The sequence below is a fragment of the Hemiscyllium ocellatum genome, chromosome 12 (genome assembly GCF_020745735.1).
Source record: "Hemiscyllium ocellatum isolate sHemOce1 chromosome 12, sHemOce1.pat.X.cur, whole genome shotgun sequence".
In the NCBI taxonomy this organism is placed as follows: domain Eukaryota; kingdom Metazoa; phylum Chordata; class Chondrichthyes; order Orectolobiformes; family Hemiscylliidae; genus Hemiscyllium; species Hemiscyllium ocellatum.
The window spans coordinates 19715984-19740104 of record NC_083412.1 but is presented as its reverse complement, the minus strand read 5'-3'; the positions used below and the strand labels follow the sequence as shown (position 1 = coordinate 19740104).

Here is a 24121-nt window from a genome sequence, read left to right as displayed (position 1 = left end):
CAGATGATTTTTTTTTGTGTGATGTTGATTGAGGACAGATATTGGGAGAAAGTGAGGACAGCAGATGCTGGAATTTCTGATGAAGCGCTTATGCCCGAAACGTTGATTCTGCTGCTCATCGGATGCTGTCTGATCTGTGCTTTTCCAGCACCACACTGAGGATAGATATTGGATATTGGCCAGGAACCAAGGACAGCACCCCTGCTCTTCTTTGCAACAGTGCCTGAGATCGTTTTGCATCCACCCGTCTGGCAGATGGTGCCTCAATTTGACTTCTCATCCAAAAGACACCTCTGACAGGGTAGCACTCCCTCACTATTGCACTGGAATCTCAGCCTTGTATTTAAGTTTGAGAGTAGCTATAAATTTTTGATTTATTGGCAAGTGCTATCAATTGACCCCACATTTGATATTGTGAGGTAGCAATTATTCTTAACTAGTAGAAACATCTATGTCACTTGTGCATGCTGGCATAGGTTTCCATTCCTTCAAAGTCACGATGTATAATCGACAAATGATGTGATAGCACCAGTTTTGTGCTGCACTTTTGGGGTTGGTTAGTTCAATTGGCTGAATGGCTGGTTTTCAACACAGAATGATGCCACTACCATGGGTTTAATTCTTGCACCGGGTTGAGGTTACCATGAAGGACTGTCCATCCCAACCTTTCCCCACGCCTGAGACATAGTGACCCTTAAGTCTAAACCACCACCTCTAATGAGCGGGCTGCCAAATGGTCCGGTAGGACTATGGTGACTTTCACCCTGCACAACTGACAACAAATCCCCCCCCCCCCATTCCAAATGCTTTGAAATCACTGAGCACCGGACTTTGGACTGATTTGATCCCTGATCTTAGGAAGTCAAACCACCAACTGAGGAAGTACACTACTTTATTGAGGCGCCATGATTCCAGACTGACATCCTTCAACAGGTGCAATCCTTCTTTTCAATAGAACGTCCTCTAATTGACATCATGGAATGAGATCTATACCTTTCAAGGAATATTCCGTGTGGGTAATCCAAGAAACAATATTCTCCTCAACTTTGTTTCCAGTTTAATCTTTGGTAAGCCTGCCAATGCAGCCAAGTACCAGGAAGACATGCTGCAAAGATTTTATTTGAAAGCCTAGTGTCATGCTTTTCATGCTTGACTGTTGAGAAAATCCTTGTGTTTCTCTTAAAAGTTATGGAGCCTTAGAGCACAGAATGAGATTATTGCCCATTGTGCTTGAGAGTTGGGGATTTCAGATTCACCATGTTCCTCTAATGGGGTCTTTTAAAATGAGTATGCTGATATATTTCCCACTAATTTTAAAACCCCAGTTCTTGTTTTTTTGCAGAGGTTGTTGCTTATTTAAGAGTTTAGTGCATGATGACATTTGAAGGGTAAACCTTCCCTCAACCACGTTTATTTAATTGCATGTTCCAGTTTTCCATTTAAGTTCTATGAAAAGCTGAGGCATAGTTAAAAAAAAATTCCCCTGTGGCTTTATTGGTGACAGCAATGTATAGTTTTCCCGCACGTACCAGGATTCCAGCTGAATTCTGCCAGGGTGCTGATAAGGGCGCAACGATTGGTTTTGACATCCAGGGTTAAGGAAGAGAAGAATGGTTTTGTCAGACTATTTGCTTGAAATACATCAGTGTCCGTGTGGTATGAGGGAAGGGTTATTCTCAACTGATGTGCTACGTGGTCAAATACCTTGCAAACTCCACAAGCAGGCAGGGCATTAGAGAGCAAATGTTAGAGTGAAACTGTGCCCCAAATTGGTAGTTTGTTGATTCTTTTACAAAGGAGAAAACTGAAGGGCAGAGGAGGGTAAAAAGAAATTGCCAAATATCAGATTGGAGAAATTCAATATAGCTAGAAGTAGGTTCTTGTGTGGAGCTCACAAGGTAAATATAAACCAGCAAAACTATTTGTAGCTCATTCATCCAGCAGGGGCTAGATAGTGAGGAAAATAAACTATCAGCCCCTGGCCCACCCAAGATCTCATGATTCCTTTGTGACTATTCAGGTTTTACCTGATGCTTTGTCTGAAAAACCTTTGTGAAGAACTTCCAGATGCCAATCCTAAGTTTGCCTTTTACAAGTTTAGACTTAAATCCTGTCGCCTTACTGGCACAGTTCAGTTTGATGTCTGCTAGTTTTGTATGCCCTTCACTCTTTGTATTTTTATGTAATGCATACACAGTATGTACTGTGAAATTCACTTTAAACCACCAACTCATCTCGTATCAAGAAAGGCCAAGTTTTTTGTGTGACTTCATGGGTAAATGTAGTCTCTAATGTAAAGTGCAACCAAGGAAACTGTTCCATTGCTAGGTTTGGTTTAGGCTTGATTGGCTGGTTTTCACTGGGTTGATGCTTGGGTGTGACATGTAAGTAGAAATTGCTGAAAAAACTCAGCAGGCCTATCAGCATCTGTTGAAACAAGGCAGAGATGATATTTCAGATCCAGTGACCCACCTTCAGAAATGGACCTAAAACATCAACTCAGTTTTGCCTCCACAGATTTTGTCAGACCTGCTGGGTTTTTCCAGCAATTTCTGCTTTTTGTTTCTGATTTCCAGCATCAGACATTTTTTGCTTTGTTATGATGCTTGGTGTGCTTGGACTGGGAAAAGGAAGGATTCACTAGGGCTTCTATTCATGATCAATATCTAGGGATCCTGCAAGTGTGCTTGAATGTCAAGGGGCACAGGATTGGGCTAATTTCCAAATATCTCATGTGTGATCTGTAGATGCTCATCTGCATTGACGCATGATTCAGCGAAGTGCTGTTGGAGTTTGTGGAGATGTTTGGGATGCAGCTAACTAAGGCAAAATTGGAAATTTATCTTTAAAGATAAAAAAATTTATCTTTAGTTTGCCAGATCATTTTGCCTTCACACAGTTTAAAATTTGTACTTACATTTTACTAAAGCAGTTTTCAAGCTTAGCTCCTGGAAACTGTCTCAGGATTTCTTTTCTAACACAGTTCTTCCTGTTGTGTCTGCCTACTGTTTAAATGGTTAGTCGGTTAAATTCTGAGTCAGTATTTGGGCTAGTTGATTATATAGAATTTCAATAAATTGCATTAAAGTTTGAGAAAATCCCCATTATTACTTGTGATCAGAGAATAAACCTTTCACAAAACCCAGTTGCAGTGGTGATCACTCGCGAATGAGTGTGATTGTCCACCCCTGAAAATCTGTGTTACTGGTCAGTGGGTCCTTGCATGGCTGATGAGCCCAATCCTAGGTTTGCATCTCTCTCTGCACACTTCGCCAGTGTTTCTGTGAGGTGGAATTGGTCTTTGGTGTTGACATCATTAGCGCTCCTTTCTCCAGTTCTTTTTCTGTACTTCCTCTTGCCATAGAGTCATAGAGATGTACAGCATGGAAACAGACTCTTTGGTCCAACCTGTCCATGCCGACCAGATATCCCAACCCAATCTAGTCCCACCTGTCAGCACCCAGCCCATATCCCTCCAAACCCTTCCTATTCATATACCCATCCAAATGCCTCTTAAATATTGCAATTGTACCAGCCTCCACCACATCCTCAGGCAGCTGTTCTCAAATAATTGTGTCTCTACATACAGGAGGTTGCTCCAAGCTGGTTTCTTCTGAATGAGGGTCTCCCATGCATTGATGTTTATGTTTGTAATTCTTGAAGCTTTCAGGGAGTGTTTGAAACACTTCCTTTGCCTTTCCATAGTTTGTCACTTATTTCTGCAGTCAAGAGGCTCAAGTGTTCCACTGATCCTCAGAGTGATGCGATCGAGAGTTCTCAACTCCTAGCAGGCTCTCCCATGCCTGTAAGATTGGAGGGGAGGAACCAGGCGAAGTGCCATCCAAAGGCAATCCTTGGTGGTGGTTCAGATGAAAGATACTTACGTGATATCAACGGCTGTGATGGCAGGTGAAGGCTGCAGCAGTAGGTAGATTCTTAATCGTCAGGGTCTCCTTGCCACTGGAAAGGAATGTTCCTTCTGTCAAGGACTGTGTGTGTCTGCTGATGTGCAACAGCATTCCCAAGGTTAAGAAATGTCTCACCCAAGACGTCTATCTTGAGGAATTTACAACACTGATGTAAGGGTCAAAGGTAAGAATTCCTCTCAGTTCTCTGTTACATCTCCCATAAAAGGCAATTCGTTGCAAATTGTTGGAGAAGTTCAGAGATTGAAGTTTTTGTGTCAGTAAAGGAACTGTCAGTTGAGTTGCTGGTGTTGACTGGTGTGTTCTCCTCCCTGCGTGTATGTGTGTGTCTCTGTCTGTCTGTCTCTCTGTCTCCAGTTGCTTATTTGAGATTTTGTTGTTGCTGCAATCTATATCACTTTTCTATGAGATTAAAATACGCTGTTTGGAATAATGGAATCTACTGCATTGCGTTATGGTACTTATTAGAGCATAGAGTCCAATTTAGAAATTGCAAGCATGCTAGCAAGAATTAGATGTTTCATATAATTTCCCTTGTCAATAAATTTTTCTAAGATCTTACTTGACTGATAGTGCCAAGCTACGTTGATTTATTTTAATTGGTCATTGTGCAAAGCTAATAATAGTTTTGTAGATATCTTACTTTCCTCTCACCCGGGAGTTAAACTCTTGTGTTTTGACTTGAACAGTGCCATTCCCTCAAAGCACTTTTGAAGACAATGGAGTTCCACCCTTCGGAATATTGTTAATGAAGCTTAGCATGAGGACTGTACTTTTAATTCTTTCCCAAGATATGAGAATCATTAGCCATTTCCTCAGCTTGAACTGAGTTGCTTGCTTGGCCATTTCAGAGGGCAGTTAAGTATTGGCCATGTCACTGGGAGTGGAGTTCTGTGGAGACCAGACCAGGCAGCTGAGTGGCATGGTGGCTCAGTGGTTAGCACTGCTGCCTCACAGCATCAGGGTCCTAGATTCGATTCCAGCCTCGGGTGACTGTCTGTGTGGAGTTTGCACATTCTCCCTGTGTCTGCGTGAGTTTCCTCTGGGCACTCCAGTTTTCTCCCACAGCCCATAGATGTGCAGGTCAGGTGAGTTGGCCATGCTAAATTGCCTGTAGTGTTAGCTGCATTAGTCAGAGGGAAATGGGTCTGGGTGGCTTACTCTTTGGAGGGTCGGCGTGAGCTTGTTGGGCCAAAGGGCCTGTTTCCACACTGTCGGGAATCTAATCTAATCTAATCTTTCCTTTGCTAAAAGACATTATGAATCAGATGGAAACAGAGTCATAGAAATGTATAGCATGGAAACAGACCCTTCGGTCCAACCTGCCCATGCCGACCAGATATCCCAACCCAATCCAGTCCCACCTGCCAGCACCTGGCCCATATCCCTCCAAACCCTTCCTATTCATATACCCATCCAAATGCCTCTTAAATGTTGCAATTATCCCAGCCTCCACCACTTCCTCTGGCAGCTTATTCCATTTTCACGATCAATGATTCCTGATTAACTTTTAATTGCAGATTTATTGATTATTCTGTTTCTTGCTTTTATATTTTTCTGCTTGTTATCAAGACTTTGGTATTTGCTGTCCGCAAATGTTGTTCTAGTCTTCGAGACTCTCAGATGAAGACTGAACTGAATCCAATGTCTGGGCTTTGGCATTAATACTCAGAGCCAAATCTGAAGTGGATTAAGACACCCAGAAGATCTGGACCTAGGCATATTAGAAGCATGACTTGCTAGTGCTTTTGATGAAGTAATCCTGAGGAGAATCTTGATGTATTGCACTCAGTTTACTACCTGTGTGGGAGATTGCTCTTCAGTTTGGTGTATTACTTGGATTCCATATTGTTAATGATATGTGAGGTATTTAATGATGTCAACCCATTCTTCAACTTAGATGAGCATAGTTAGTTATGTCAGCAATTCTTGGCAAAACTGTACGTCATCTTTGGAGGGTGTTTTGGAGGGGAGGGGGTAGGGAGGCGGGGATTTGGTGTTGGTGGGAATATTGAAACAATTCTGGGTATTTCCAAGAAAGGGTTTACTGAAATAGAGACAAGTTAATCTGGGTGGAGGTAATATCTAAGAATATCAAATTGGCCAAAAGAACCTTTGACTGAGGCACGTATGTGAATGCTGAAAATTGGAGGAAGTTCTTAAACTTTAAATCAGTGCTATTGACTGTGTAAAACCGCAACAATATAGAGTTTTTGATGTTGAAGGGACAATTTATTGCTCAACTTCAGTTTAGTCGTGTGTGGTATGTGTTTGAATGTTGAAGAATATTTGTGTGTGGGAGAAATAGAATATCAGCTATTCAGTATACTGGTGAAGTAAGGAACTACCTCATTGAAAGCTCATGTGAGGTTCCAACCCCTTGCATACAACAGTGGGTTCTACCTCGACCCAGGTTTGGAGCTAATATAAAATGTGCTGATGTTGAGAAGGAATGGATCAGGAACTGTACTTCAGTCCAAGACAACTAGGAGTTAGTGATACAGTGAAAAGCGAAATGTATTTTTGAACCGTTGGATGACATTTTGCCAGTAAATATACATAATATAGTTGGAGCAATGCATATCTGATATTGCATGTTGCATGTCAATATCTGTAATGACTTCCAGTCATGCAGCCTCTTTAGTTGTGAATGTGAGCAGGCTGTGCTGCTAAAATCAGAACGGAAGAGATATTTTTGAGACATGAAGCAAAAAGCATAACACCTGTCCTTTTATAGTTTGCAAGTGCATTTTTGCATGAGGATACTCAATCAGTCATCTACTTTCAGTTCCTCTATAAATTGGAGGGTATACAGAGTATTTTGCATTTTTTGATAAACATTCAGAATAGTATAAATAAGATAAGTGAAATTTGAGTATGCAAGAAAGTCCAAATAGTTATTGCTCTCTACTGGTGCCCAACCATTTTCTTTTAATGCAGTTCTTTTTGCTCTTTGTGTGTCCCCTTTCTTAGGCTTTCCTTTTCACCTTGCATGTAGTTGCAAACATTAACGTATTTGCGTTAGTCGGTCTTCAGATCAACCATTTTATCATATGATCTGGTCAGTATATTGTTAGAATAAGCTATACCAGATTTGAACTTTAACCAGCTGAATTCACAGCCCCACCTATTTCTGAGTTCCATTTGGAAATATTCTTCTGTGTGCACAAACTGTTAGATTCTATTTTGACAGTTTTTGTTGTGGTCCAGTGCCTTTGTTAAATGCTTATATTTTGGATGTGAGTTTGGATGGTGACTATTAGTAGGTACTTGTCCCGTTGAGAGTCTTATGGCCATGCCTAATCCGATCCCATTAACACAATATGAGCGTGTTCATTTTCCTGCATAGATCACTGGAAATTGTTCAAATAGAAGTTCTGACTGAACACATCTCTTTGCCTCAGAGGTGCTGAGGTTAATTACAGAATTCCAACTGGGTGCCCAGATTCAGATCAGTGCATGTCAGAAATTGAGTTTGAGTTTTTCCAGCCTGAATAACTCAGTTACATCCTGTCCTTGGGGAAACATGAATGCTCATACAATTATGATTTACAATTGAGGTTTGTAAATAGTCTCAAATTGTCCCCATTGACAATTGTCGCTTTTGACGTTGTTTTAAAGTACCAATACTTTGCTTCAGAATATTTGAGTGATAGAAACTGTGCCTTGGCAAGACACCATATAAGATTTACTATCCAAAATTGACACTGTTGGTATTGTTGTTGAATTGATAAACCTAGTATTACAATCTTAAACCACTAAATGAGGATTTTTAAGTTTATGATATTGCCTTCTATAGGCTGAACTGTTTGACAGCTATTGTATTATCCTTATCATTCCAATGAAGTGTAATGGAGATTGCCCCATTGAGCTGTGGGGATCAAAAAGCTGTAGTCTTTTTCCCTTCTGATTGGTGAGTTAGATGTGAATTAGTCATCTTGAACTGTGTAACACCAGCATGAAATGTTCATACTTGCAAGTCAGACATTAATATCTCACATAACTTGTATTTTGAAATTACAGGATTGCAACGGAAGCATGTCTTTTACACTTAAAGCAGTTTGTGTATGATTCGGTTGACTCTTCTTCAGCCCTACCGCGCCACAATAATTACACTCCTCACATCAAGCATAAGACTGAACATTGGCAAGGAAATGTCCGTCTGATTATCATCCTCCCCTGCCTGGTGAATGAACACCCTTCAAAGTTGCACACCATTTAGATAAAACAATGAAAACTAGCAAGGGCAAGAACATAACTCTGGATGGCAGACTTCAGTGTTCTGCACCATGAGTCACCCTGTTGACCAGTCATGGGCTGCAGCAGTTCAACATCTTCTATACCTACACTCTGTGAATGAAATTATTTTAATAAATCATTTGATAAACTTTTACCCACAAAATGCTAAATGTTGAGCTTCAGCACTCATGGGACATTTTGGGTCCTCATTCATCTCATTTTCCATAGTAGATGTTCATTCTGAAAAATAATACAATAACTACAATCCTGACTACCATTTTCTTCCATATATAAATACATCATTAGTGTTGCTAAGGTCATGGTCCCATTTGACATTAATACTGGGCAAGTCAGATCCCAGAATGAAACCCAGCTGTTAGACTGACTCCCTCCCTTCTGGACCTTTCGGTGTCTTGTTGTTAGGCAATTTTTTTAACTTTCCAAATCTGAGCTTCATCTGTTGTGTTGATACATTGATAGTTTATGCACTGCTGGAGGAAGCCATTGTGACACATCTGGGCTTTGGAGTGATCCCCTCTCAGAATCCAATCCTGAACCTTAATATACCGCGTTCAGATGCCCCATGTGATCTGTACCAATTGTGTTTGCCCTTTTGTCCTTCACACTGCTACTTTCTTTTGGCAAAATTGGCACATTTGCTGCTGGTGTATTTCTGCAGCTGAAATGCCTTAGTCTCACAAAGCGTGAGGGTCTTGTTCTACCTCTTACCAAATAACAATGTTTCCTTCTTCATTTTCACAGCACATTATTCTTTTTTTCTTTTAAATACATTAAATAATATCTCATTAAAATCAAGACCATCCTTGGCCTCCTCCATTACTACCACAAATCAAACCGTAAATTAGAGGGTCAACACCTCATCTTCCGCCTGGGCAGCCTACAGCCCAGAAGACTCAATATTATGTTCTTCAATTTCAAGAAACCTCCCTTCCCATCACCCGACCCCGTTCCCAGCCCCTCCACCCTCCCCTTCCTCTCATCGACTCTTCTAGCCACCAACTGGATTCATCCTGACCATCACCCAACCAGGTTGCACTGTCTCCCTGTGTGCATCTATCCCCACCACTCTCACATGCACACCCCTGCCAACCTTCTTTATCTGCAGTTCTCCTTACACCCACCCCCAGCCCTGAAGAAGGGTTATACCCAAAACGTTGACTTCTCCACCTCCGGATGCTCCATGGTCTGCTGTGTTCTTCCAGCTTTTTGCTTGTCCACCTTGGAATCCAGCATCTGTTTTTGTCTGTAAACGAACAGGCAGCAAGATTTCTCAGTACTAAGCTCACAAGAACAACTTTAAAAATGAACTCCACTCCCCCTTCTTAATAAACAAAAATATGAAGGTTATGCATTATTCCTAACAATAGGTATTCTTTTTACTTGTGACGCGACAGTATGAATGCGATGTAATGGGACAAGCTATTTTTACTATTGAGGAGGAATCCAATAGAATTTACAATAAAGGCAGAGCATTTTGAACTTGGGCAAATACGGCTGTCCAGAGAAGATTTGCATGGTTTTAATTTGAAGATTTTGTGGTGGTCAGTATTATGGCTGATAGAACAGTGCCTGTGGTTGTTTCTTTGGGTTTCCAGAAGTAATTTGATAAATTGTACAGAGATGAAGGTAAGGAGAGTTAAAAGTAGCAATGTGACATAGATTGATAATTCTTTGGGAGAGGAAGATTCATAATTGTTTGGGAGGGAGAAGATTGTATGTTTGCTCTCTGACTGGGAGCATGTGACAAGTGGTGCTTCCTAGAGATCTCCACTGAGCTTTGCATTGGATATTAATAGATTATATAAAGGGAGCGAGAGTAACATAGTAAAATTTACAGTTGGGCAACATAGCAAATTATGTTGATAGAAGCAGGAATTTACAAAGAAACATGAGCCAGTGTGTGAGATAATCAATAGGTAGACGCCGCATAGTAAAATGTGAGATCATGCACTTTCGATCTGAGAGAGAAATTTGCAGGTTATTTTGAACAAAGAGATGAGGAGCTATGCACAGTAGTGCAATTTTGTTGTGAATTTGCGCAGACCACTATAAATTAGATTGCATACCAAAATTTGTTAAAAACATTAAGGTTTTAATTCTGTTGAGCATATAGAGAGGCATCATCATTTACATAGATAAGGCAGGTGCTAATACAAAGTTCTATTGTCAGTGCGGAACCTTGCTAGACATAGTTAAAAATCACACGATACTAGTTATAGTCCAACAGGTTTAAATGGAAGCATTAGCTTTTGGAGTGTTGCTCCTTCATCAGGTGGTTGATGAACCTGATGAAGGAGCAGCACACTGAAAGCTAGTGCTTCCAATTAAGCCTGTTGGACTATAACTAGTGTCGTGTGATTTTTAACTTTATACAGCCCAGTCCAATACCAGCATCTCCAAATCTTGCTTGACATGACTGTGCTGCAGTAGTCTCATTCTCTGGGTTGTACTCACCACTGATCTTACAAAATTATCCCCAAGATTCTTGCACTCTAAAATTTTCTTGCAAATATAATGGAAGGAATCTATCCCGCAGTGAGAAGCGAAAATCCTTGGAAGGTAAGACAAATTTAGCCCTGATGTCATGAAGTTCTTCACAAAGAGTAATTAATAAATGGAATGAATGTCAGGGTAACTGATTACATTGATGTGGGACTGTAGGCTTCACTGAATGGGTGAGCTAAAATGAGTTTAAGCTATCCATATTTTTCTCATGCTTGTGCAATTCTCAGAAGTATGGCTGTGAATTCTGAAAGAAATAGACAGTAAACCAGTGATTTTTATTTTTAAGATAATCCCTCCTCAAGACTAGGCATCTGGTTTTAACCCAAGGATTCTATTCTTTATAAATCTGGTGTTTCAATTTGCAAATTTATGCTCCCAAACAAAGTCTTTTGTTGTATAATTGACTTAACCCAGAGCTACTTTCAGCATTTGTTGTGATTAAAGCTAAAAATGCAATTGCAGAAGCCTAGCTGTTGTCCTACACACTTTCATATGGTTGTCTTTTTATTTTTAGCTTCCAATGAATCAGAATGTCAAAAGTGAGGAGGAAGGTTACTGTTGAAAATTCAAAGACCATTTCTGAAAGCACGTCTCGTAGACCCAGTGTGTTTGAAAGGCTTGGGCCTAGCACAGGGTCAAGTGCTGAGGTCAGTATTTATGATGGGGACAGCTTATACTTTCTAGTATTTCTACTGAATATTATTTAAAAGGTTATTCTGGACAAACAGCATCAAATACCGGCACACGCTGAATGGTACACTTGCATTTAATCACTGCAGTCCTGTTAATCTAATAATATCTTTGAGTTCAATTTAGATTTCCGATGCATATTCTGAAAAGGAATTTTATGTTTTGTCCTTTCTGAAATATATTTCTCCCGTTTCCCTGTATGTTCTTAAACTGAGGGCTAGGCATGCTTTAATCCACTTTCTGATACATGTGCCACTGTGTCAAACAACAATAATTTAAAATCAAATTGATTACAATTGTGACACTTCTGTGTATTTTCTTCCACAATATTGCAGAACACTGGCTTTTATCACCTTGTGGTTTTCCATTTTATTCTAAGACAACACAGCTCAGATAGCCAAGAAGGTTTTTGAGCTATACGTGCAAATAACGTTTGGTCAGCGAAATGAGATAAATTAAAGTGGAGTACTCAGATGTGAAGTCGGGAGTGTTCAGATTTACTCAAATTAAATGCAAGTTGAAGTTTATGGAAGAAGTTAACCGACCTTTAATGAATTATAAAGATCTCCTAAATCTTTTAAAGTACTCAAGTAGAAGAATAATTTACGTAAGGCCAAAATATTAATTTAAACATGAAGTACACTCTGTGGGAGCTCCTCAAATATTCAAATACTTCATAGATGTATTTCTCAAATATTAAAATTGATTATGCTTTGTTTTTTTTTAATCAGCATAGTGTATTTAGAATGCTTGTAATTTTACCTGTAGTATCCTTGCTGTCCTGATATCATCACCTTCCTCAAGCTAATTAATTTGGTATATTTTGCCCTATCATTTGCAGATTTAGCATGACAGTTTTTTAAAACTTGTGCACTTCAACAGAGTGGAAATCTATATCATGAGTCATTGTTCTGAAAATGTACTCATGACAATGACTGAGTAATGTTCGTACACCAACTTCAATATTTATAGACTGTTTTAAAAATGCAAATATACTTCACAGCAATGACTTGAGTAATGGTTTGGAAATTGGGGGTAGTGTCATGTATGTGAACTCAATTCTTTCACCTTTGACACAAGATTGAATCCTACCTTAACTCCCATCTCTACTGGCTGTGTGAACTTTAAATTAAATGCTCACAGATAGCTGAAACGCAATTCATAGCGCTGTCCCTCATTTGGCTTTGGGTTGCAGCTCCATTCGGAGAGAAATCCAGAATACTTTTTGAAGCAAATACTGTCTCATCAAGAATACTGGAAGAAAGAAATACTGCTCCCACTGATACTCACATTCTTATATAGGAAAGGATGATTTTCTAATGAAAGGGTTAAGGCACTTTCGTAGAGCAGACCAGAGGTTCATGCTGGGTTGTTCCAGATCTGTAATTATCTGATAAGAATAATGCCAACATTGGGGAAAAGTTCCAATTGATAGTATAGCAAACTTTTTATTAACCTGCACCTACAGGACCAGGCGTGTACCAGTTGATCAAGAGGTTCATGTAATCAATGTAAAAACACACACTAAGTAATAGAAACGTAATGCAGGGAGTAACACACATTACTGTTATATTTTATTTACAGCATAAATCTCTTAAACAATATTGCAATTTTGTCTTAAATAAAACTTAATGGTAGAAAGCCTTTGCACTTGCAACTGACATCGAGAAGATTGCGATAATATAATAAACGTTCAGTATTTGAGGTATATAATTTTTGCCGGTTTATCAAGGGTGCCAGTTGAAGCAAAGTTTGCTTTATATGGACTGTGATTATCAAATTCATTAAAAATATTAAACTAAACTGAATGTGTCACTGATTCCCTGAGGTACTGCTTTTAAGATACAATAAGAATATGTATTCATGAGCATTTTGTGGTAAGTAATTTTGAAATCTGTACTTCCACTGTGTGACTGTGGTGTCCAGAAATAAAGTGCACAATTTGCACTGTAGTTTAATGATATTATTGGTTTATTACTGTGCTGTGTTATGCTTCAAACTGGTCATTTAGCGTCATCTGAATGCCAGTTCTCCCTCTTTAAAAGGATAACTGAAAAAAAAATTCCCATTGTGAGATACACTCAGTAGGCCTCATTAGATGATCAGTATGAGATGTGGTGGTTCTTTCCTTTTGTTTCTGTCGTTTTAAGGTAAAAATGTCATTGTTCAAGATAATGAAGTAAAGGAAGGTTAATTTAGGAGATTTGTAGATACTTAGAACAGTAGACCACTTTTTGTGAAGTAGGGGAAATGCTTTCAACAATGCTGCAGGAGCATGAAGTATCTGGAATATTTTAAACGTAAATATTGTGAGAATTCAGCATAAAATCAAACTTGTATTTCTGTGTTCTTGTACATTATACCAGTTCACTGTTCTTTTGTCTGTTTGGAAAATGCGTGAGATGCAGCTAGTATCCTGTTTTATAGTTCACATGGTTAATTTTAGTTCGATTTAAATGTGAAATCATCTATCACCAGTTTTCTTTCAGAGAATAATTTTGTCACCCATACATAACACTCATTGTGAGATACACAATAGGATGTTTTCCGAGAAGGGAACTTTAGCCATTATTTTATAACGTGAGGGTTCAAATACTCTAGTTCATATATGTGAGAGCATTTTTGAATAAGTAGGTTGGTGCACATTTATAGTGCGATTTTTCAGAGTTGTTCTAGTCAAAATAAAGCTAATTACAAGATGTTAGCCATACAGATCATGCGTTAATGAATATTAAACACGTTCTCATGAAAGTCTCTCATCAGTCACTGAGAGGTTGAGAACAGTGAGTATGGTCAGGCACATTTGTGATATTCTTAGCCAGACTGCTGAATATTGGGAATGAACAAGTGGCAAAGATAATCTTGTCATGCATTATCATGATGTGAAAGCAAATTGGATTTTTCATAATTAGATGAAAGATAGCCTCTCAGCTTGCTGTGCACTGGTTAAATAAACATTATTGACGAGAGCACTTGTTCAATAATTATTATATTATATACCAAGTTTCTCACTTAAAATTGAGAACCACTTTTGTAAAAGGAATATATCTACAAATCATTAAAGCACAGTAAAACCAAAGTATGCAGTATATGTACTTCAAAGAAAAGCTCTATATATTGAACATTAACTTCAAAAATATGGCTCAGCAAACTCAGAACATCCATGTTATAAAATGCTAGGAGCACTCAGCAGATTAGTCAACATCGTACAGTAAACTGCCAAGTTTTTATTTATGAGCAAATTCCTGTGAGAAAATATATACTTGTTTAATTTGTCCACAACTGCTGATTGACCTGTTAAGTGTTCCTGGCATTTTCTGATTTTGTTTCAGATTTCTGCAATATTTTGCTCATTAATCACATCTCTAAATGTATGAATTATGTTTAGCAACAGAGACATCTAAATTACAGCATGTTATGTAAAATATTTGTTTTCAGTTATATTGTGTACTTTTGATTTATAAAAGGAATTAAGTTCTTAATTCAATCTGAGACCCATTATAGTTTTGGTTCATAGTTACATTCGTTAGGATTGAAGTGATGTACCTTTAGAATTATTGATTTGAATTCTGTGGCTTGCATCAATGGTTTGAAGTATTGTAATTCTTAACTGCGCACATGAAAAAGAGGAGCCGAGTTTGGAAACAGATCTTACTTATATTCTAAATGTGACAGAAGTCATAAAAATAAATTTCCCGAGGTGGTGCAGCACTCCATTCAAATTCATTTCATATTCAAAACAGACAAAAAGTGTATGATACCTTAATAAATTAAGGAAGTAGCTAGGATGATGTACTATATATCTGAAAAACTAAGTTTTTAAAACTTAAGTTGTTGAAATAAAATCATGCACATTAAAACCCCAAAGTTTGCAGATCTAGGGTGAATAAGGTTAGAACATTCATTGCATCAAATGATGCATAACAGTATAAATATAAAAAATTCTCAACAGGATATGGATTGACTATTTTGATAGTTTACACAGAATTACATTGAAAGAAATATCAGTGCTAAGTCCATAATTTGTTCATTGCAATGCCTTGTGACAAACTTTGTGAGCTAAAATTAACTTTATTATAAAATATTGTTTTGAACTAGATTTGACTGCCACCAAGGAAAAAAACTTGATCTGGGAGCTCAGATCTGTCGAGTTTCCATAATCCCAAGAGAGCACCATCTAGTTTCTAAAATCACTTGTATTAGCGGAAAGACAACCATTGTTACAAATGGACTGAAAACCTATAACAGTTAATTTCACGTCAGTCGCCCAGGACCGGTCATTAATCATAGTCAGATGAGTTATGACAGATATGCGAGCATTGCACATGGCAAATAGTCATGACGAACTATAAGCTGATTTCCTGGTGGGAATAGTTACAAGCAGGAAAAGATAGGAAAACTGTGATAGCATAATTAATTGAGTCCAAAATTTGTCATAGTTTGATTTATTTATTCTAGTTTATAGTTGGTGAAGAACAATTTCAACTTTATTTTCATTCTGTGGTGGAATTTTGCTTTGGTTAAATCTGGTAAGGAAGCGAATCATTTTGCAAAATGGAATAATTGGATTGAGAAGTTTAATGAAATTACCAGCAGTAATACAGTAACTTTCTATGAATTCTATATAATGAAATATATAGAAATTTAATTCATAGAGATGGGCCGAATGGCCTGCCTTCCACTCCTACGTCTTATGGTCTTACAATTTTCAAAATCTGGTCACAATGTGTTAAAAATGTATTTAGTAAGTTGCAAGCAGTAGCTTGATCTGGTAATGCTAAATGAGGGACAAATGTTCTGGGGGACTTTAACTGTACAAATATTGGCTGGAAATACTATAGTTTGCATACTTTAGATAAGTCAGTTTTTGTCCAGTGTATGCAGAATGGTTTCCTGACACAAGGTAACAAGGGGCGAGGCCACATTGGATTTGGTACTGGGTAATGAACTGGGCCAGGTGTTAGATCTGGAGGTAGGGAGCACTTTGGTGGTAGTGACCACAATTCGTTTATGTTTACTTTAGCGATGGCAAGGGATAGGTACATACCACGGGCAAGTGTTATTGCTGGGGGAAAGGCAATTATGATGTGATTAGGCAAGATTTAGGATGCATAGGATGGGGAAGGAAACTGCAGGGGATGGGCACAACTGAAATGTGGAGCTTATTCAAGGAACAGCTACTGCGTGGCCTTGATAAGTATGTACCAGTCAGGCAGGGAGGAAATGGTCGAGCAAGGGAGCCATGGTTTACAAAAGAAGTTGAATCTCTTGTCAAGAGGAAGAAGAAGGCTTATATTAGGATAAGACATGAAGGCTTAGTTAGGGCAATTAAGAGTAACACGTGAGCCAGGAAAGACCTAAAGAGAGAACCAAGAAGAGCCAGGAGGGGTCTTTAGATTAAGGAGCAAGGAAAATCCGAAAGCTTTGTATAGATATATCAGGAATAGAAGAATGACTAGAGTAAGATTAGGGCCAATCAAGCATTGTATTGGGAAATTGTGCGTGGAGTCAGAGGATATGGGGAAGTGCTAAATGAATATTTTTTGCCTTTTTCCAGTGTGAATACTGTCAATGTTGTCGAGGAGAATATTGAGATATAGGCTACTAGACTAGATGGAATTGGGTTCACAAGCAGGAGGTGTTAGCAATTCTGGAAAGTGTGAAAATAGATGAGTCCCCTGGATCAGATGGGACTTATCCTAGAATTCTCTGGGAAGACAGGGACAAGATTGCAGAGCCTTTGGCTTTGATTTTTATGTTATCATTGTTGACAGGAATCGTGCCAGAGGATAGCAAAGGATATCCCCTTGTTCAAGAAGGGAAGTAGAGACAAACCTGGTAATTATTGATCAGTGGGCCTTAATTTGGTTGTGGGTAAAGTTTTGGACAAGGTTATAAGTGATAGGATTTATAATCATCTAGAGAGGAGTAAGTTGGTTAAGGATAGTTAACATGGTTTTGTGAAGGGTAGGTCGTGCCTCACAAACTTTATTGAGTTCTTTGAGTTGGTAACCAAACAGGTGGATGACCATAAAGCAGTTCATGTGGTGTGTATGGATTTCAGTTAGGCGTTTGGTAAGATGCCCAAACGGTGGGCTATTGTACAAAGTAAGGAGGCATGGGATTGAGGGTGATTTAGCAGCTTGGATCAGAAATTGGCTAGCTGAAAGAGGGTGGTGGTTGATGGGAAATGTTAGTAGTGGTGTCCTGCAAGGATCTGTTTTGGGGCCACAGCTGTTTATCATTTTTACAAAAGACATGGATGAGGGCATAGAAGGATGGGTTGGTAAATTTGCAGATGACATTCAGGTTGGAGGAGTTGTGGATGGTGTGGAAGGATGTTGAAGGTTATAGAGGGTCACAAAAGCTGCAGAACTGGGATGAGAGGTGGCAAATGGAGTTTAATGTGGAAAAGTGTGAGATGATTCACTTTGGAAGGAGGAACAGGAATAAAGAGTACTGGGGTAATGGTAAGATTCTTGGCAGTGTGGATGAGCAGAGAGATCTCGGGTGTCATGTACATACATTCCTGAATGTTGCCTTCCAGGGGGTTGATAGAGTTTTTAAGAAGGCATACGGTGTGTTATCAATTATTGGTAGAGGGATTGAATTTCGGCGACAGGAGGTCATGCTGCGGCCGCACTTGGGATGTTGCGTACAGCTCTGGTCACCACATTATCGGAAAGATGCTTTGGAAAGGGTGCAGATATTTACTAGGATGTTGCCTGATATGGAGGGAAGGTCTTATGAGGAAAGGCTGGGGGACTTGAGGCTTTTTTCATTGGAGAGAAGGTTGAGAGGTGACTTATAAGATAATCAGAGAGTTAGATAGGGTGGACAGTGAGAGCCTTTTTCCTCAGATAATGATGGCTAGCACAAGGGGACATTGATTAAATTGAGGGGTGATAGATATACAGCAGATGTCAGAGGTAGTTTCTTTACTCAGAGTAGTAGGGGCGTGGAACACACTGCCTGCAACAGTAGTAGACTCGTCAACTTTAAGGGCATTTAAATGGTCATTGAATAAACATTTGGAATAGTGTAGGATAGCTAGGCGTCAGAATGGTTCCACACGTTGGTGCAACATCAAGGGCCAAAGGGCCTGTATTGCGCTTTAACGTTCTAAATTTTGACCTATTAGCTTTCAGTGAATGCTATTCAGGTCTTTGTAATGTTACCTTGTACCAAAAGGCAAAATAACTCACGCGTTTAATCAGAATGTTTGCTTTGAAACCTGAAGGGCCGACGTATTTGATTATTTGTAATGAAAGTCTGTTATTGTTGACATGGTTTTCGAAAGAGGCTTTAATTAAAAGTTACAAAAATGACAATCCGTGTTTACTAAATTGAATGAATCTTTTTAAAAACTGGTCTAAATAATTGCATAATGACAAAATCTTTTTATTTTTCTGTAGACACAATGCCGTAATTGGATGAAAACTGGCCTTTGTCCATATGGGAACACTTGTAGATTTACGCATGGATCCTCACCCAGAGGTAAAGGATATAGTGCCACATACAGAAGGTAAAATATAATTGATTTATTAATGAAAAAGGTTAAATATAATGACTTAGTCAGCCATTTTGTTGCTTGGCATTTGGATAGAGTCATAGAGATGTACCCAACGGAAACAGAACCGTCAGTCCAACCCGTCCATCCATGCCGCCCAGATATCCCATCCCAAACCCGTCCCACCTGCTAGCACCCGGCCCATATCCCTCCAAACCCTTCCTATTCATAAACCCATCCAGATGCCTTTCAAATGTTGCAATTGTATTAGCCTCCACCACTTCCTCTGGCAGCTCATTCCATGCATGTACTACCCTCTGCGTGAAAAAATTGCCCCTTAAGTCTCTTTTATATTTTTTCCCCTCTCACCCTAAACCTATGCCCTCTACCTTTGCTGTCCACTACACCTCCAATTTTGGTGTCATCTGCAAATTTACTAACTGTGCCTCTTATGCTCGCATCCAAATCATTTATGTAAACGATGAAAATTCATGGACCCAGCACTGATCACAGGCCTCCAGTCTGAAAAACAGCCCTCCACCACCACCCTCTGTCTTCCACCTTTGAGCCAGTTCTGTATCCAAATGGCTAGGTCCCTGTATTCCATGAGATCTAACCTTGCTAACCAGTCTCCCATGGGGAACGTTGTCAAATGCCTTACTGAAGTCCATATGGATCACATCTTCTGCTCTGCCCTCATCGATCCTCTTTATCCTCTTTGTTGTTTCTTCAAAAGACTCGATCAAATTTGTGAGACATGGTTTCCCACGCACAAAGCCATGTTAACTATCCCTAATCAGTCCTTGCCTTTCCAAATACATGTACATCCTGTCCCTCAGGATTCCCTCCAACAACTTGTCCACCACTGACATTCGGCTCACTTATCTATAGTTCCCTGGCTTGTCTTTACCGCCCTCCTTAAACAGTGGCACCACATTAGCCAACCTCCAGTCTTCCGACACCTCACCTGTGACTATTGATGGTACAATATCTCAGTAACAGACCCATCATCTACTACATTTTATACATGCACGTTACATTAATTTTTTTTAATAAAACATGTTCCAAATCAACTTGAGTAATGCAGCAGGAGATTTCCTGTATCTAAATATTTATTTATAACGAGTGATACTTTGTCTGCCATCTATTCACCTAAATTTGTTCAAATTCCACATGTACAAATTAGGGAGATATTGTACCTGTCACCGAATAATGAACAGGCATTCTGTCTTAAATTTTATAAAAAGTCAGCATTACCCACTGAAAAGGGAGGGAATGAATACATTTGATGCTTGAAATAGTTTTTTAAAGAAATTTAAGATATTCCACGAGTCTGTCCTAGCTAGTTAAAAATACCACAGTTATAAGAAAAACTTATAAAATTTGCAAACCTGTTTCTTTCTCATAAAAGTCCCCAAATCCTGGTTCACGCCATCGATGTATCTTGAATTTCTTAGAATCAGTAAGTATGATTGGACAATGCCACGATGTGCTTAGTAACATGACAGAATACACGGAGGCAAGGAGGAGACACTGAATTGCTACATGAGTCAAATTTCTTCTGACAGTGAAAGACTGGAATGTGTGAAACATCAAATTTATTCTAATTTGAGAAAACAAATTCCTCCTTGCCAGCCACAAAAAAAAAACACCACCTTCATTATCGTAGACAAGTTCAGGAATTGTTATCCTTGCAAATTGGCAGGAATATATAGGCGACTAGAACCTGGAAGATGGGACAAGAAACCAAGAGCCACAAACATAGACCCAGAGAGTGGGCTGGAGTTAAATGGGATTTTCAGTAGTTTTGTAGATTAACTGCCTTCTAAGTAAGGTTTTAGTCAATATTGATTATAGCTTGGTGCAGTAAATGTCCTAAAGCGTTGGTGATTCTTTACATTGGGAAATTAATTCCTTTTTTTTAATCATTATCAGTCTACACAGGGGATCATAACTTGAGGAAGCTTAGTGAACAGTAAAGATTTAAAAGAATAGTTGAATACTTGCATGTTAGATTGTAAAAGAAATGGAAGTCTCAGGGAGTGTGTGTGTGTGTGTGTGTCAGCAAAGGCTATTTAAAAATCATTTTTGAGGTATTATTGATACTTGTTCTTGCATTCATTAGATCATCAACAGTGTGGAGTATTAAGGGGGAACCACTATTTATACTCAAAATAAACAAGCTCAAGATGTTATAACTGGCAACTTTGAAATTGAATTAGTGTGAAACTCAAGTGGTTCTGACAGATTTTAAACAGTGAGAGATTGATAGTGTAAGAGCATATTAGTGCAAACAGCTTTTATCACAACACATGGAATCTAATCAATCTGACTTTTATGGTGAGTGTCGACTTGCTCTTCTGCTTTGCCCAATACTGAGTTAGTTTTAGCATCTTGCTTTGTGTAACATTTTGTAGCAGAAATAGATTTCCTGTGCCCTGTACCTCAATAAAAGAGTGAGAATGAAGCAAACCAGTCCTGATGATTGGATTGTATAACTGCACCAGATTCAGTGAACTGGAAGGTGAAGCAGGAAAAAAAAATTACAAATGTGGATGAGAATAAGGGAAGCGAAAAGCAATTACAAATGAAAGCAAGAGATAATTGACTTGCTGCACTGTTAAGGAACTAGATGGAAAGAAGAAAGTGGTACTAATGTCCATTGAGAGAAAAATAAGTAAGTTAAATCATATTTCATCTGCCACTGCATTGCCCACCTGACCAGTCGTGATGAACATATTCTCTGTGTTGCTCTCGGCATTCAACATTATATTTACATAAGGCCTGAACATAGGAAAATGTGCCATTGCACCAAGAAAGAGTAGCAGGAAAGTCATCTGCAAAAGGAATTGCTGAAAATAAAAGACAAGGGAAGAGGGATGCCTAGTCACTCAGCATCCTTTTACAGCTAACCATATTAAAATATTTGCTCATCATTCTGAGTGGAAATCAGCTTTTGTTAATGCACTAATGAAGAGGAATTTTTTTGTAATAAAGCTGGAAGAATGACATGGTGAAAGAACAAGTTAGGCAATCCAGTCACACCACATTTTACATGGCCCAATTTTTCGAATTGTGAATTTGTGACCGAGTTGAGCATATTATCCACAGCAATCCAGTATGGCTGGTACTTAAGCCATTCAATTCCCTTTTACCCTATTTTGTTCATCCTTCACTGGAGAAATGCCTGGCCTCTCCAATCCAGTAATTTCGTTGAATGCGCAGTAATGATCCAAACACATTCATCTTTTGTACGAAGAAATGACAGGATGAGGATAGTTTTTCGAAAATACTTTCTGAAGTACATTATGATGTCATGGTTAAAATTGTTATGACGTCAGAATTGTTATTGTGATCTCATAAAGTTGTATTTTCTCCCAGGACAGTGAAATTTATGACTAAAAACCCTTGAATGCAGAGTCCCTTTCATATGAAAGGAATATTTGTTCCCATCCGTGAGGGCAACTGAATATCTAACAAGGGCCGCAGATTCAAATTAGCTTTAGGCTTTCAATTTTGAACGGTTTTCATAACTGTTGGCCCATTGTGCATATAATATTACAATATAAATTGTTAAAGATGTAAAAATGCAAGCTTTTAAAACAAATTAGGGCTGTAATCTGTGTTAAGGGTGCAGCAGTTTTACTTTCATACATTGAAGCTTAAAATTGTCAACTCTTGAGATGTGAGAATCGTTCTAAATTACAGTCCCAGGGTGACCCTGCTATTCAAGCCTGCCAGACACAGCCAGGATATTATCGTTTAGGTGAAGGCTGCCCAGTTTAGGTGAGCCCAAATAGAAACCTCTAGCTAGAATATCTTACCTTGATAATTGTAAGCGCTGAAATAAGTGTTTGTTTTATAGATTGGCTGTTATTAAACTTTTTAAGTATCAAATTGCCTATAAACTGAAGCAAAAATTTGAAGCCCCTTCAGGTTAATAGTACTGTAGTATCCTGGATTAATGGTGTCCCAGCCGATAATCTGAAAAAGTAATAACTTCAAAATGATTTGCTTGGATGTGACCTTCTAGTTGCTAAGTTAAAGTTGAGCTTAGTGTTATCAGTTATTATCTACATTGTGGCATTTAAGTTAACTTGATGTTTTAATTGCATGGGTCATATTATCCATCAATAAATATATCATCTGCATGTCTCTAATACAGTGGTTGTGCATGCCCTGTTGCCTGTGTTTTGATCTAAAGATTAGAAACAAGAGTCCCTTAGGAACATTTCTGCTTTGCATCAACAGAGAAAAGTGTGTTACTTTATTTTGTGGGTATACAGATCTCCAGAAAGGCCAACTGGTGATTTACGAGAGAGAATGAAGAACAAAAGGCAAGATGTAGAATCTGAGCCACAGAAGAGAGCCCAGGATGAGACTTCATCTCCAACAAGGGTGAGGGTGATGCCTATTTCAGAATTTATGAAGTTAACTGACAAGTATTCCAATTAAGGTTGACTCTTACATGCTTAGGCAATAATTTTTGTTTCTAAATTTAAAAAAAAGACTCATTGAGAGTTGTTTTGGTTGTTGAGAAGGATAGCTAAAGTGATAGTTGGTAGCATGAAATGATATTTGACCTTTTCAAAAAGTTTTCATATAGAATAACTTGATTCCCTCTTTTGTTGTAATACAAGCTAGATTTAATTGTTTTGGAATTTTGGGATCTTTGGAAATTTATAACATTTAAAGCAATTCAGTTTATTTCTTGATGTTAATGTTTTCGAGGAAGTTGAACTAAAATGATCAGCCCCAAAAAATTGTGATTGAGACTTGCTGTGTTGGTAAATTTAGATTTAGATGCAAAAACCAAAATGATGATGAAGTAAATCAAAGCAAATAACTTTGCAGAAATGCAGTATGTTGTTTTGTAATATTGTACAGTGAAAAGCATTCTAATTTTATTTAGAGAGATGCCTCCAGGAGCAGACACAGGGAAAAAGAAGATGCTAATCTCAAAATTACAAAGGAGCGCACCCCAGAAAGTGAGGAAGAACCAGCTGATTGGGAAGCAGGCAGGGATGGTAAGTTAGATGCCATTCCTATAACCAAAATCAATGTGCATTCAAACATGGCATTAATAAAAGCATTTTGAAGTTGAGGTCAAGATTGGGAGCTTTACTATATCAATAGATTTAGCAAATGCAATAAGACAGTCTGAACAAGGAAACAGTTCGAAATGAGCCAAACAGAAAACAAAGAGTTGAACAGGATTTCTTCCAATATG

At 38.6% G+C, this 24121-nt stretch overlaps 1 protein-coding gene and 1 pseudogene across 1 annotated transcript in view; one reads left to right on the top strand and one right to left on the bottom strand.

The window, feature by feature from the left end:
- Positions 1-486: 486 nt before the first annotated feature.
- zc3h13 (zinc finger CCCH-type containing 13) overlaps positions 487-24121 on the top strand; it is a 97718-nt gene continuing 74083 nt past the window's right edge. Inside the window, exons 1-5 of the mRNA XM_060833358.1 lie at positions 487-1012; positions 11206-11338; positions 18797-18906; positions 23178-23289; positions 23804-23918. Of these exons, the coding sequence (XP_060689341.1) occupies positions 11222-11338; positions 18797-18906; positions 23178-23289; positions 23804-23918 (454 nt within the window). The 5' untranslated portion in view covers positions 487-1012; positions 11206-11221. The remainder of the gene's footprint in view (positions 1013-11205; positions 11339-18796; positions 18907-23177; positions 23290-23803; positions 23919-24121) is intronic.
- Positions 8647-8919, bottom strand: LOC132820676 (large ribosomal subunit protein eL37-like; annotated as a pseudogene).